At 44.5% G+C, this 16,272-nt stretch overlaps 2 protein-coding genes across 2 annotated transcripts in view; one reads left to right on the forward strand and one right to left on the reverse strand.

Annotated features, from left to right (window-relative positions):
- Window positions 1-10,051, reverse strand: part of cbl (Cbl proto-oncogene, E3 ubiquitin protein ligase) — a 54,397-nt gene extending 44,346 nt beyond the window's left edge. Inside the window, exons 1-2 of the mRNA XM_076290322.1 lie at window positions 9,285-10,051; window positions 4,539-4,786 (exon numbers count right to left, since the gene is read on the reverse strand). Of these exons, the coding sequence (XP_076146437.1) occupies window positions 4,539-4,786; window positions 9,285-9,431 (395 nt within the window). The 5' untranslated portion in view covers window positions 9,432-10,051. The remainder of the gene's footprint in view (window positions 1-4,538; window positions 4,787-9,284) is intronic.
- A 1,036-nt stretch (window positions 10,052-11,087) lies between these two features.
- On the forward strand, window positions 11,088-14,572 carry drc12 (dynein regulatory complex subunit 12 homolog). The gene is made up of 5 exons (XM_076291262.1): window positions 11,088-11,149; window positions 11,343-11,462; window positions 12,932-13,024; window positions 13,434-13,564; window positions 14,261-14,572. Exons 1-5 carry the CDS (start codon window positions 11,092-11,094, stop codon window positions 14,387-14,389), a joined length of 531 nt encoding a protein of 176 aa, XP_076147377.1. The 5' UTR covers window positions 11,088-11,091; the 3' UTR covers window positions 14,390-14,572.
- The last annotated feature ends 1,700 nt before the right edge of the window (window positions 14,573-16,272 follow it).

The raw sequence follows: 16,272 nt of genomic DNA on the forward strand, positions 1-16,272 counted from the left end.
CAAAATAATTCCCACATGCTTTTCTAGCTGCGGGGCAGAGCAGTAAAGACTAATAAAAGCTATTCTATCCACTACATTCTCCATCATGTCCGGTAGGAGCCGTTACACCTCATCACTCACCGCATTTCCCTATGTTCACACACAAGCAAAAATTTGTGCTAACATACGCTCATACACAAGCATACATTCATATAGACACACAGACAGACACACACACAGACACACACACACCCCTTTCCCAGTGCAGATAAGACAGCCAGATAGGCAAATGTAACGATCATGTCATGCTGCCTGTGGGGGAATGCAGCAGGACCTGGCCGTACGCTGGGCCACACTAACAGGGACTGCGAAGTCAGCCTGGCCCTGGGCAGCCAGATTTAGTATCTGGCACAATAGGGAAGACCAGGGGCTGTATTCACAAAGCCTTTTATCTTACCACTAGGAGTACTCCTAAATCGCACTAAAAGATTTTAGCTAGGAGTTTTCTCTTAAAAGTTATTCACAAAGCCTTTCAGACCTACTCTTAGTAAGGAAAAATTACAGCTCCTAAACTAAAAGTGAGTCTTCGTTGCTATGGATGACGTCATTACTCATGCACGAGCTTGACTGAAGTGATCACCTTGATTGGCTGATGATTGTAACGCGGGAATGATTCCAAACACCTCCCCTACGATGATGAGTGACAGGTGACAGGTCTGAGAATACGTGCGCTACACAAGCAGTGTGAAGGACGGAAGATGATGAATAACTGAATAAAAAGCCTAAATGAATAAAGAGTAAGGCAAAACAATAGCCTAGTAGCCTAATGAAACATTGATGCAGTATCATTGCAACATTATTAAATTAATCTGTCACCATATCTATGTCTACGTTTGCAAAGAAGAGAATATTTTAATTTGATTCACAATGAAACATTTAATTTAGCCTACATGTTGACAATGAGTAGTTTTGGTTGTTGTTAGTGGTGTTCTTGCATCCCTTTTATGCCTACAATGCAAAATTGTTCCCTCACGATTGGAAGCTCCTGTAGCCGCATACGCATTTCAAAACATCACGACGTGAAATGCCACAAAAAGCAGTATGTGAATAGGTCTTAGTGAGTTAGGAGTCCTCTTTTCTTTTAAGCGGTCACAGACTTAGGTGCTACTTTTAGGTCTAAAATGTTTAGTGAATTACTTTTAGTGAAAAAATTAGGAGTCCTAAAGTTAGGAGTGACACGCCCATTATTTTTAGGAGTTGCTCCTAAATTCGCCAGTTAGGAGCTACTTTTAGCCTTAAAATTCTTTGTGAATACGGCCCCAGGGGCAGAAGGGAAGAGTGTGGCCAGACGGACGGTCACTTGGCTGACAGTGTAGAGTAGAGTGGAGTGGAGGGGGGCTAGCATGACTCTGCTAAAAGCAGCCGCGGAGAAGAGCGTGCCCCACGCACGCACGCACGCACGAACTGCAACAGGACACCGGTTCAAACGGGAAGTGATCAACATCTCACGCCAACGCCAACATTCAGAACGTCCAGAACATTGACGTAGTGAGAGAGACAGGGCATTTCACCGGAGCAGCAACCACAGCTTCACTACGCATGTGGGCCAACATCAAAACAATCTCTCACACACACACACACACAATTCAGAGCACATCAGCGCACCAACCAACACACACAGGCACACACACACAGGCACACACACACACACACACACACACACACCTCGCTAGAGAAGAGAGGTCCGTTATCAGCACTTAATCTCAACCAGACAGTTCAGCAAAATGAAGCATGGATGGGTCAAACTGCCCAGACTCCCATCAATCTGTTGCATGGCCACAGCTCTGAATGAACACATAGAGGGGACAAATAGCCCAAATCAAATACCTAGCCTATAGTTAAATTAATAATCACAGTTTTGGCATCCAGTAGAGGTGACCTGTAGACACTTCTATAAGCAACCAAAAAGTCTATGTGGCGCTTATAGGCAACGTTTCAGCTCCTCTCTTTTAACGTTACACTGACAACCAAGTCCCACCCTCCCCCAAACCCATCCCTTCACTCACACCTTCAATGACGAGGCCAATTCTGCCTATTCTCTCTGTATGACTATCAACAGCTTTGGGTGTGAAGGTGAGCTGTTTCTTTCTGACCCCCACCCCCACCCCACCCCACCATAGGGCTCATAGGCATTTGCATTTATGGCTTCGCTAGCAAGTCAATCTGTGGTGACCAGTGCTAAATCACCCTGCAGGGTAGTAGACATCCACCCAAGTCCAGATACGGGGACAACTTCCTAGACGGGGGATTATCTGTGCACACCATCTAAATTTGTCAGAGAGTCGCTTTACAATTCAATCAGGCCCCGAGCCGGAGACTAAACTTAATTCCCCAGTAACGGAAAAGGACCTGTTAGGTACTGCACCGCGGGCCTATTTTTGGCCGATGTTAAACAAACAGAAACTGCTAACTGTGCTGCGGTGCAGTAATGTGAGGTGCAGTCCAGAAAGAGTGTCTCGAGCCTTACAGTTACACTCATTTAGCTGTCAAAACACCGACTGGCTTGCGTCTGTGAGAATCAGGAACAGGAAGTGCGTGCGTTTGCAGGAAGTGAGGCGCGCCAGTGCGGTGGACTGTGGGGTAACTCTGTGTAGACGCGCGCTCGTTGCTGGGAGGCTTACGCTGGTAACCAGCGCCTCTCTCGCCCACTCGCCACCAACATCTCTTGAAGCCACAGACTTCTATATCCTCCACAACACTGCCCTGCTTGACAAGACACGACAAAGCTTAACTGACAGAGGACATCAAGCATACACAAATGTGCCGTCCACCCACCTGCACAACACCTAGAATTATGACTAACCAAATGTGATTTATATAGCTTTGGGAATTTGAATATTTGTATTCAAATGCGTCATGGGCAAACGATGTGCCACATCCTCATTCGTATGGCTCGGAGCTGCCCGGTATTTGCATCGAGAGCTATACTGGGTGAAGATACTGAGCAGGCTAAACATCCTGACGGAACAGCTGGTGCAGACATGATGTGTCGTGTTGATCTGATATCTGTGTGCTGAACAGGAACCTGGTGAGGCAGCAGTGGTGCAACACGGCTCGGCTACATTACATTTGCATCCCCCCCACCCCCCCGACGTGTGCAGCATAAAGGGCTGCCGTTTATAGATCCCTGGCTTTCAGCGCGAACTACACCTGAACTTTACCTGATCTTTATCTGCCACAAAAGCCAAGACAAGAATGGTCACATCACTAGCCAAATGTACTAGCCAAGCCTTGCACCCCCAAACGTGTTCACATGACCGACCACGGGTTTAATGAGCAGTTTCCTTAGAGAGGGACAGTTCTGCTTTCGACACCCACGCATGACCTGACAGAACAAATGATGCTTCTGTAGCGTACAGTAGATCATTAAACTCACAGACGCAGTAAGGGTTCCTCTCCGCGACAGGGACAATAGCTGATAGAGAAAACCAGCAACTGTTTTCAAGGCCAGATAGACCCTACCGCTGAAATTAAAGAATGTTATAAAGGCTAAACAAAAACCCTACGTAATTAAGAAGTCCTTTGCAGCGAGTAATTTTAAGTTCATATAACTGTTACTTAACTTTTATGTGTTGTTGTATTGCCTGGATGTATGAAACTGTTTTCTAAACAAATTAACTACTTCAGATGTCCCACTAAAGGGAGACAGCAGCCACCACAAAGATGCAATGATGCTCCTATTCTTGTACAAGAACTAGGGCAAACTGCCTGTCAAGTAGACAGGTGCGGCCACAAGAGTCACATGGGTACCAACCGCTGGCTTCTTAGAAGCTCCGTCTTCCACACCAGCTCACAGCACTGAACGGTGCGGCGCTGAGCAGAGCTGCACCATCTTCGCCGCCGAATCATAACGGGACGGGGCGCTCTGTGCTGGCTGAACAGGTGCTGTTAGCACAGTGGGGCTGAGCCACAAAGCTAGCAGGTAAAAAACTATCAGCACACAGCAGCTGCTGCTGGTTGAGTGCAGACGAGCGGTTACCGGCAGTGTGATGCAGCTGGACAACCTCACTGCATCTGAGCTGCTTAACAGACAAACGCTCAAACTCGCACTAGCAACTACAAGCTACAGTACAGATCCACTTTTAAAAATGAGATAATGCCCAGCACTACTTAGCAAAAGTGCTAGCATCCAGAGCTATTTCTCAGCTAAGCTTGTGCTTGTGTTCACAGCTATTTAGCTTGGGTCCACGGAAATTGAGGAACTGTGGTAGTGTCCGGAGCTATTTGGCAACTATGGCAGTGGTTAGATCTATAAAGTTTGGCCACTGGAAAGTTTTACACCTAATGCGGAAACTGTGGACAGAGCACAATGACCCAGCTCTTCTTGACAGCAGAAGTACATAGCATTGAATGAAAGCATTGAACGCCAAATGCAAATATATAAAGGGAACTTTAGCCTCCCTGAGAAGACTGGTGCACAGAGTGTTTGCTTGTTCTGTGCTGCATGTTGCACATTGTGGAGTAGTAATAAGCGTTTAGATCATAGCTCTTGGGCTCACCTGGGCTGTGAGTTCTCCTCGTACATGCGCTCTTTGCCTTCCTTGAAGAGGCTAATGGTCTGTTTGGTCTTCTTGGTCAGGTTCTCCATGAAGACGCGGAAGTACTCGTTGTCTCCCAGCGTCTCCATCTTGCCCTCGTAGCGGGACAGGATGGTGCGGAGGTGCTGGTAGGTATCCGGCAAAAGGTCCAGGATATACGGAGGACTATTCTTCAACGCTAACTTGGGGTTCTGGCACAGTCGCACCACCTGACGAAAGAAGCACACACAGACACACACAGCATTATTTCAGTACATCAACAACTGTAACAAGAAATGGACATTGGAGGCTGAATCCAATAGGGGTTAGTTCTGGGTGAACCTGACTAAATAAAGTATGATAAAACTGCTCTACTCGTGCTCCGTCTCCAAAATCCACTTAGGGCACGTGTTGATCTGATATCTGTGCTGAACAGGAACCTTTTAGGTTCCTAAAAAGAACCTTTTAATTTTTGGCTTCATTTCTACTCAAGATTATTCTGTCAAATGCTTTCCGCATTTTTGGTGCCCTGTCGTGTCAAATGCAAGTTTTCTTTGTCGGCTATAATAGCAGAGACTGTCAGAGAGAATAGGCTTGCTGTCAATATTATTTTCACTCAGTGCTGACAACTTGGAAACCAGACTACATGACTGATTTCAGAGCCTGCAAACGGACAAATCTATCCACCCATATGACTAATGTTCACTCTCGGCGGATCGTGATTCGGTGCATGCTGGGACGGTAATGGCAGCTGGTTGAGGGGGTTTGAGAAAACAACGGAGCGCTCTGTGGTTCTTCGTGTTTGTCGTTCTATTTTAGGCTGCCCAAACGCAACGAAAATGAGGCGTGAGCAAAATAGCCTACACGTCTGCTTTTCAACTTCCTGAAACACACAAGTCGCCAAGCACCACACAGAATTGTCCGACAAGAACAACTCCACAAGTACACAAGAATTAACATCACTTTAAATTTGCACACAAAATACATTCCCTGCTTGCAAGACAATTATTATCAATAGTATGACAATATGTTTGCTTGCAAATGTAATTTCATACACAAACGCTATTTAAACGGCTGACAATATGCATAGGCATACCATAGATTTAAAATAAACTTTTAATTTGAAAGATTTTTAAGCTTTTCCTAAAAATTCTGTAGATCAACCTACATTTTGAAACTCTTACAGGAAATAATAGATAATTACCGGTACCCTATTAATAATTTCCAATCCTATCATTTGATAGTCATCCTCTTATCTAACATTTAAAGCATTGATCTTTAGCCTGACTTAAGGAAGTGGATCTCTGTTCATATTTCACTAGCCCCTGAGAAAGTGTTGCAGTGTCTATTCTTCTGGAAGTGACAAACCAGCACTGTGGGCTGCAACTACTGTGTGTGTGTGTGTGTATGTGTGTTGCCAGGCGTGCGTGTGTGTGTGCCTGCATGTGTGTGCATCTCTCTCGTGCTGTGAAAATCCATGAACAGCAGCACACTGAGCAAGGTTCTCTTGACTGGCTGTAGGTGAGTGTGTGTGTGCGCATGTCAGACATTTAACTGACACTTTTTTCCAAAGCGACTTACAACAATCAAGGTACAATAAAGGTACAGTGCCAGGATATAGTAGTGCAGCAATCAGTCAAGTCGAAGGATTGGAAAGATGGGACAATCTCTATGACATACAATAGCCTCCTCCCACAATGGTCTCCTGTGTGTGTGTGTGTGTGTGTGTGTGTGTGTGTGTGTGTGTGTGTGTGTGTGTGTGTGTGGTAGCGTGGAGTGGGGGCGTCATAATAAAGTCATATATAGTTGTATGCACAGCCAACACCCTTCCACTCTTTACAAAACAGCTCTCGCATGCAGCCTGCCCGACTCATGATAAGAGAGTAGAGCACAGACGCTCAGGGAGTTATCAGCATGCCTACACACACACACACACACACACACACACACACACACACACACACGAGTATGTGTGTGTGTGTGTGTGTGTGTGTGTGCGCACACTACCACACATACATACGCACCAATATACACACTCCCCGTCCCTAGAACACATAGCCTACATACGCACCAATGCAGAAACACACACACACACGATAAGATCACACTCGCCAATTCTGGAATAAAGACAAGTTTAAGTGCAGTTTGTGGGAGGATGTCGAGGTTTTCTAAACTAGGCCTATATAATCTCTACATTTAACATGCAACAGACCAGACTGTACAGTGACAAACTCACAACCCCTGCTCAACACAACACAAGCAAGAAACAAGGAAACGGGACAACAGCCAAATTGTTGGTAATAATTAAACTCTGAACTCTAGCACTGTAATTCCGTAGTGAAACGATGCGGGAAGTTTGCAAAGTTTTCAACCAAGCGGTTCTGTTTGATCTATGACTAGAGTGGCTCTGTTAAAAACTGTTTCCTGGACTACAGAGTGAGCGATTCCGTTGAAGCCGGTCGTTTGGGCCCTGCCAAAGTCGGTTCTGATTATCTATTCTATCTGCTGGAGCGGGGCTCTTGAGGTGGACCTGTGGAGATGGAGGCTGAAATCTCCCTCTCTCTCACACACGCACACACACACACACACACAAACACAAACACAGGCGCTTGCCAAAGCAACCTGTGGACAGCCTTCGGCCACCATGGTTCAATCTCCTGCTGTGGTTTTTCATTCATCCAGCCTATAATTTAACTCTGCTATTTAAAAAGGTGGAGTAAAACTGAGTGACATCTTAACCCTTTCTGCTGTCAAGAAGCCACTGTTGACTCTAACTGAGAGACTCAGATTGGGATGTGGAGGAAGCATAGCTGGAGATGTGACATTTGCGGCATTTTAGGAATCCCGAGGGAAAACCTCTTCAGCTCACTAATTTGAGTTGATGAAATAATGCGAGTCCGAAAAATGTGAGGCCACAAAATGGCCATGTCTTTTGCCATGAAAAACAAAACAAAAACAGGAAGAAGAAAAAAAAACTAGACCTATTTCTCTAGCCTAATTCGTAAAGCAGTGATGTTCAAAGATCCACACACACAGACAAAAAAAAAACATAACTCCCAGTGAGGTTAACATGGCCGTCCGTCTCCCTGTGATAATAACTAGGCCCTATGTACTCTGAGACATCTGTATTCCATGAGTGTGTTTAATTTCCATGCAAGAGCCAGAACCTGGCTCTCTGGGGAGACAGTGGTGACATCAGGGTCAGCCCAATCCTCTGCTCTGGCTGGGAGCATTGCAAAAGGCTTTACATGCGAGGAGCAGAACCCCTCTCTTGTGCAAGCTCTTTTGGCTACACACGCGCACACACACACACACACACTTTCCTGCATCATGTCTATATGCACATTCACACATCTAGGTGGTCAAGTAAAAAAGAGAAGTAGAACGACCTAAGCAGTTACTTCTGCTTTAACTTCGCAAAGAGGAAAAGTTCATATTTTGAGCCGCTGATGCAAAGGGAAGCACTGTAAAGGAAATTTGCTTATAGGGCTGATTAGGCATCCCACTCTGTTTTTGGAGTTTCAGGTCAGGTTGAAGATAACGTGTACTGGTAAATTAGATTGGTCTTAAACGTCACGAGGACAGCTGGTTCTCTGTGCTGTACATAGTGCAGTGTGATGTGGTGTGAATCTCACAGGAAGTGAGTTCCAATGCATTTTTTTTCCGCTTAAGTAAGTTGCTGCTCTGGCCTGTGGCTTGTCTTTTTGTCAAAAGGCCAGAAGTAATCTCAGGCCTTTTAATCCTGTGTTCCATTAGTTCCATTAGGCCTACTCCAAATGTTCCTAAATAAATATTTTTTATGCAATAGACTATTGTGCAACGTTACAAACCAGGTACTGATGAGCACAATGGCAAAAGACAGCTTTCTCTGGTAGCCACCTTGCTGTATGACCACTTACAACACACAAGAAAACCACTAACTAGCTACTTACTGTGAAATGTGAACAGTGTGAAATGGTATGTGCGTCAAACTCACAGTATGATCAGTTGGTCACTTTTAGTTAGTTTAACTGACTTGTAATCAACAAAGAGAACAGAAACAGTACACAGTAGATGTAAGCTTCGCTTGCAAACGTCAGTGTAGTAAATAATTCTCAATCTCAAACACTAGTGTGTGACGTTAAATTAAATCTGACAATCCTTAATGGGTGACTTTCTGCCAATGGGTAATTATAGGTTTCCATGTAACATTCTCTTTTGGCGGTTTTAGCATTTTAATCTTCAATCACGAGTCGGAGGCCTCGACCATTTAAATTCAATGTGCTTTTTTTTCTCAAAGGCAGCTAACGTCAGTTAGCTAGCGAACGAGTTGGCTAATAAGCCTGGCTAGTTTGCTAGCTACCGACAGACAAAAGCCCCAGAACTACCGAGTGAAAGCACATCGGCCCTAATGACAACTTTTCGCATTATTGGGGAAACGGAGGTTATTGTGATTACAGTGGGTATATCCCTAATGACACTGTATAGTCACTATTCAAATTAGCTAACGGGCTTAGGGTCGTCAGCTTGTCGGTCAGCTAGCTAGCAATCCAGCTAATTTTCTCCATCCAGCCATACTGCATCAATATCCCCCTTTCTCTCACAGCACAAGGCCATTCGGCTAGGCTAGCTAGGTGGAATGTGACTATGCTACTTAGCGAGCAAGCTAACGAGGTAATAGGACCAATTCAGCTGGCCTTGAGTTTACGTTACTTCTAAGTAGCTTATTACTTCAAGTAGCCTACCAACCTTGTCCATTAGTTTCCAGCATTTCTCCACCGTTTTCTTGTCCACGGCCCCTGGTTGGTGATGGGAGTGGTGGAGGTGATGGTGGGGCTGGAAAGCGTCCTTCATCATGCCAATAAGCCCCCCACCTTTCTTCAGATTTCCTGCCATATTACGGCTCCACAATAGCCGGCCAGAGCGACTGCTGAGGTAGGGGGTCTCCCTCCTCCCGCAGTCTGAGCAACAGTTCAGATCAACACCCCCCGGTGAGGACAGCGCCCGAATCAATGTCGAGCGAGGGTCCGTCGGGGGGAGAAAGGAGGTCTATCGAGGCAAGGCTCCCATTAACTCCCCGGGTTAGCCTGTATTTAGTGACCGGCCTGACAGTAACGCCGCTTGAGGAATGCAAGGAACTCACTCGAAGAACATAAGCCACAAGACACCCTCTACGAAACAATTTCTAGTTTCCTTAAGGGAGGTCGGTTTTCCAGCAAACGCGTACGTCTTCACCCGACAGCCCTGTATTAGCTAATTCTTTTACTGCAGCTCTGGACCCTCGTCTCGTCGTGTTCCTCGGACGGGAAGTTGTATGTAAGCCTGCGCGGCTGCAGAACAGGCGACGCTACAGAGAAGTGGAGCAAGAATAGCCACTGACGCTGGTAAACCGAAACGAATGTTTCTCGGTGCACAAACAGAACACATTTGTTAGCACAAGCAGAGGGGAAATAAGTAAATAAATAAATTAGGGGAAATAAACACCGCCTTCTATCTCCCCCTCCTGTGAACACGGCCCTTGCTCTTCCTGTTCGTCCCCTTCCGTTGCTAAGCCCGCCTCGCCCTGTCCGGTCAGAAACACCCTTTTACTGTCTATGGAAACACCCACTCACAGCGCCCTCCTCCCACGCTCTCCCACCACGCCCTCATGGCCCCTAAGATGCTCTACCAAGGGATTAAAAAAAAGACAAGACGCCTGTGCACGACTAAGATCAGGACTACTAAGGCAACAAGCCTACAATTAGTAATTTGGAACAATTAATACAATTCAAGCAGGCCTAAAATTGACTATTATATATATATAGACTATTACAAAATGGAAAATGTTCTATGTTGGCCTAAACCTAGACTAATATGCCATCAAGGGCAGACCAATGACGTTTCAAAAGTTGTAGGCTATTCGCTGGCTAAGAAACTGGAGCTGCTTTTTTTACTGTCTCAAATGAGATCTTTCTTGTTCAATGCATTTAAAAAGCCTTTCAAAAAAGATGGCTATGCCACTTTTGCCTTCTCTTTCTTACCATAGCATGCACATCATGGGTTAATTTTATTATAGGCAAAATCTAGGCTTCTTTACACCACCCTACCCCATTCATTCAGAGCGTCCCTTGTCTCCATAACAACGTGTAGTGCTAGGCAATGATGCAAACCTTTAACAAGACAACAGTGACATGGCGCTGTGTACAGCTTTAGTGTCAGGCAAAACAGCCCTGTTCGACAACTGATTGGTTGTCTCCCTACTTGGTGGAGTGAGTGAGCTGACTAGCCTGCCCCCATTGTGCTGAACATTCCTCAGTTTACCAGCATGCCACCAAAAAAGAAGGGGAAAGAGAAGACGAAGAAGAAACAGAACAATGAAGGTTTAGTTTTTATTTATTCATTTTAAAGCTTCTTAACTTCTTACTTAGATATACTTATCGATACTATACTCTTTTTGCTCGATCAGTTAGGCTATACTTGCTACCTACATAGCCTACTTTCTCTGCTCAGATTTGTAGGCCTTAATCATACATATCTAACATGAAGTAAATCACAATGTATCTTTTTAGGAAATGAGATGGAGGAGAAGTATAGGCGGAGTCTTCTGGATGTGTCTGTTCTTAAGGAACACCTTGGTAAGACATCCTCACTGCATGCCTTTGTTGGCTGTTCCATAATGCTCTGGAGCCAGATTCTATGCAGTTAAATTAATCTGACTTGTATTGAACTATTGACAAGCCGCCTACCTCTGTGCTACTGTCAGCAAACTATTGTTGTAATTGCTGCCAGTGTTTTTTTTTTTGGTGCTGACTTGTTGGTGTTGTGCAGCCTTAAGGACAGATGTGGCTCTGCAGGCACACTCCTCCAGGGAGGAGCTGAGGAGGCGACTGAGGCAGCTGGAGAGGAATCTCTCTCAGGAGAGAACAGACAAGAGGGATATCACAGCAGGTAAGAGGAAGGACACACACACACACACACAGGACTCACACAGATGCACAGACAATACACACACACACACACACACACACACACACACACTCAGGACTCACACAGATGCACAGACAATACACACACACACACACACACACACACACACACACACACACACACACACACACACACACACACAGACACACACTCGCTTGCACACACATCGCACATATCACACACACACATACGCACACAGAGCATGCATGCACAAACAAACACACACACACACACACACACACACACACACACACACACACACACACAAACACACACACAGAGCTATCTCCAGCATGCATGCACAAACACACATACACACATACACACACACACACATTCGACAAACGTGTGAGACAAGTGTGAGACAGCCACACACACAACACACACACACGCGCGCGCACACACACACACAAACTGTTTTCAGACATGTCCTCCACACACACACACACACACACACACACACACACACACACACACACACACACACACACACACACACACACACACACACACACAAACTGTGATGTCCCTATCTGGACACACACACACACACACACACACACACACACACACACACACACACACACACACACACACACACACACACACACACACACACACACATACGTTAGATTATTTGCATATTTCAATAGCACCAGGTAAACTTTGAACCTTACTTTTACATGTCCTGATGTTAGCTGTCATGTTAGACACTTACACACATAAATAAAGACACACAAGAGAGAGAGAGAGAGAGCAAGAGAGAGGGAGAGAGAGGGAGAGAGAGAGAGCAAGAGAGAGAGATTAACAAAATTGTTCACACTGTTGTACTTTGACACACTCACTACAACCATACTGTATCTCAGATAAACACCCTTACATCAGCCAGCAACATTAAAAGCCACTTGACAAAACTCTCCGAAAAGGGATAAAAACATCAAATGTTCAGTCATGCTGGTGGTTTGGCATAATTGATGATGCATTTACGCATGAACCATTATGTCCCATGAATAAACCCTGCAGTAATCAGAGGGGTCTGTCACAGGCCATTTGTGCATGGGAACATTTATAGTGCAAGCAGAACGGCAGAAGAGTGTTGAAATATTTCAGCACAACACTTGACAGTGGCGTATAAAAAGGGCCATCAATCATTAAAGTGCTCTGCTAAGCTATGGCACAGCTCGCAGTTTGTCTTCTTGGGTTATGATGATCTGACATGCATTCATGAAACCTCAGCTCTTTATACACCCTCTCTAGGTTGAGTTGCCTATGAGTGAGCTGTATTTTATTGTACTATTACTATTTCTTTCCAAGTTCCTTCTCCTCAGGCGGTTTTATTTTCTAAATTATGATTTGAGATTTGATACATCTCATATCTCTGCACGGGAAATTGGTTTTTGAAATGAAGAGCTCCTTTTTATCGTTGTCAGATCTTAACCGCCGGCACAAGATAATGCAAACGGATATGGAGGCCAAAATTAGTCAACTGGAGATCAAGGTTATCACTCTTCAGCAGCAACTGGGTAAGATAAGCGCTATGCTACGCTAACTTATCTCCTGTCAGTATGAGAACCCATCAGACCTGGTTCAGATGTGCAGCGCATCGAGCAGAACTGAACCAAACCACTTTAGAGTCATTGTGCTTAATGTGAGTGAATGAGTGAGTGAGTGAGTGAGTGAGAGTGAGTGGGAGTGTGTGAGTGAGTGAGTAGGTGTGTGAGTGAATGAATGAATGAATGAGTGAGTGAGTGTATGTGTGAGTGAGTGAGTGAGGGTGAGGGAGTGAGTAAGGGTGAGGGAGTGAGTGAGTGAGTGAGTGAGTGTGTGAATGAGTGAGTGATAGTGAATGAGTGTGAGTGTGTGTGTGTGTGTGTGTGTGTGTGAGTGACTTCAGTGAATGAGTATTACTTTCTGTGTGTCTTTTCGCTTTAGCGCAGTGTCGTGGGGAACTGCGAGACGAGAGGGAAGCTCACATACGGTTGAAAGAAGAAAAAGAGGCCATTATCAGTGACCTGCAAAGCAAGCTGGACAACATGGAGGCCGAATACGAGAAAATCCTACATGTAAGTGCTTAAGAGTGGCTCTGCAACAATCTGGCAGGCTTCTGATATGCCATCTAAACGTAGGGTACCCCTGCTGTCCCAGGGGCAAATAATGGTGTGAAATGATGCATGTTTCATTATTCACACCATACATACTATAAATGTTTTCAGACATGAAGCTCATCAGAAAGGCAACAGGAAAGGCATATTTTCATCCAAAACCCAACCCAGAGACACATTGGTTACAAATAGATGTGTAATGAATACATTAGCTACAACAGATGCTTATCATATGTGATCATGAACTATGCTTCCACAGCTATATCAGATGCTTTGTATGAAAACAACATAATGCAAGAATTGGTATGTAAAGTAAAGTATGTACAATGTATTTTAATGTCAGTTTTCAATGCGTAAGGTTCCATTAAAGTCTGCAGTGTATGTTGGACAATGATTCTGAAGGGGTACCCACTGTGTCGAAGAGACAAAAAGCATTCTGTTCCTGCACGGTATAGCAAAGTTACAGACATTCTGAACGCACAGTGGCAAAGACAGAGATGCCATTCTTTCTATTATAAGTCAGCGTACCATCAAAATGAGTTTGATGGCATTATTTTGCATTCCTTTAAGGAGAAATAACATGGTGGCCATGGCTTGTGTTTTAATGGTTGCTGGTTGAGACATTGCAGTCTCATGCTATCCTCCCCTCTGTCTCAGGGAAGCCTGGATGGTCTCCTGACTCACCTGATGGAGGTACGAGGCTCATGGGAGGAGGAGAGTGCCCACATCCATCAGGAGTTCAAGGATATCCTCAAGGACTTTGGGCTGAATCCACTTCAGGTCTAAAAAGGCTAGATGCAGTGTTGTAGTCAAAAATAGCTTTTCCTTCCCCATATTTTCATGCAGGAACATTTCAGTGTAATATTACAACTCAGATGGTGGGCTGTTTTTGACCGACGCAATAATTATTTTAGAATTTCAGAAAGAAATATAATAAACACGTTTCATTTTTGTGGAGTGATGTTTTGACTTTTTAAACCCTGGTTTTCAGATTGCTCATATTGCTTAGATCTCACTCAACACAAACAAACACACATTGTTTTCAATAAACGAAACTGAGATAAGAATAACATCAAACTGAACAGATACAGCAACCACATATTATTACTTCTCTCAGTGGAAATGAAAACAAGACCATAACATAGTTAAGTAATGTAAGCCTTATAAAAACATTATTTGCTATTCATAAAATGTGAAAAAATTTGGATTTTAAACAGCACTTCCAGAGGGAACAGAGATGCACACTTTTAACCACTAAGTCAATAATATTCACCCATTAATATGATTTTAATGTCTCCTCTCTCAGGTAATTAAACATTTGCCATTGGGGTTTGAGTAATTTCCCTACTTATGGCCAATTAACATGAAGTCAAAAGCCCAATGTTCCCTCCCTCAGCCTCCCGCTTGTCGTCATTCCTCTCTAAAACCACTGGGTGGCACTGTTGTTCCACCCTTCTCCTTTTCAGTTGTTGGGATTTTCAGGTAATTGGGATTCTCAGTTCAACTCTGTCCTGCACTGCACCCTTTGGAGACCAATAAACAGGCAAAACACAGATGCAGCATGACCCCATTATTAACTAATTGTTTGTGGAAAGGCCAGTTGCTTGTCTCTGATGCATGACATTGGTGTTTGCTTTCTTTTCACTCCAGCTGTTTGCTTATGTTCACTCTTCTTTATCCAAACCACATAGACTTTAAAGACTTTTGGCCGTGCCGTGCACTATAGAGTGGAGCTGGTAATAATGTGCACCAGTGTGAGTTCATTACAGCCGTAAGCACGAGATCGGTGTTAGTTCATCTCAACCGCACCCACTGGACCTTGGCCAGATTTGCAGTTGCTGCCAGGAATATATATATATATATATATATATAAGGAGGAAGATAGATCATCCATTTTCATGTTATAAAGCATCACCACCACACATCAAAGACAACATCTAGTTGCATCATCCTAATTCATGGATCTCTGATGCAACCTCCCATTTCTCTCTTTCTCTCTCAGGGCTCTATTTTGGCGATCAGAAACGGATGGTCAGCGGCAAAGTGTATAGACATTAAAGGCGTGTCCAGTCTACACTAATTTAATGGCGTGATTTTGTGATCAAACACTGGGCGCTGGGCTCAAAAGGGTTGTTCTTATGTTTCCTAATCAGTCATGGGTGTGTTTTGGGCGTAACATCCTTTAAACCAATGAGACTAACATCTGTCATTCCCTTCAACAGCAAGCAGCGCAACTTCAACAGCGCATTGGTATTTTGATAGTCAGCGATGCATTTGAAGGAATCTGCATGCACGCGAGACCGTATGGAACAGGGATTCCACACAGGGATTCAACTTGCTTTACTAAAACCTATTTGTACCGTGGTCTCATAGTCAATGACAAAACAGTTCTTGAAAGTAAATTACTTTCACTATTGACTGACAAGGGGTTACCATCGAAAACATAGCCTGAACACTTCAAAGCAACACTTTGCTGTTAAACCGCAACCATTTGCTGTTAAATGTATTTTACTAGATATCTTCTCCTTTCTTGCCTCTCCTTCTCTCTCGGTCCTGTATCACTACGGATAATGTTTTACTAGAAGCATTTCTGTGGCCATCTCTTGTATTCAGTCAGGTTGCCGGGCGATCGAAGTCTGCCCACCTGAGTGGCATCGATCAGGGCAGGC

This window comes from Alosa pseudoharengus, unplaced genomic scaffold (assembly GCF_046254945.1).
Source record: "Alosa pseudoharengus isolate Yale_2024_CS ecotype anadromous, Long Island Sound unplaced genomic scaffold, YU_APseudo_1.1 YU_APseudo_1.1_scf_18, whole genome shotgun sequence".
Classification (NCBI taxonomy): domain Eukaryota; kingdom Metazoa; phylum Chordata; class Actinopteri; order Clupeiformes; family Clupeidae; genus Alosa; species Alosa pseudoharengus.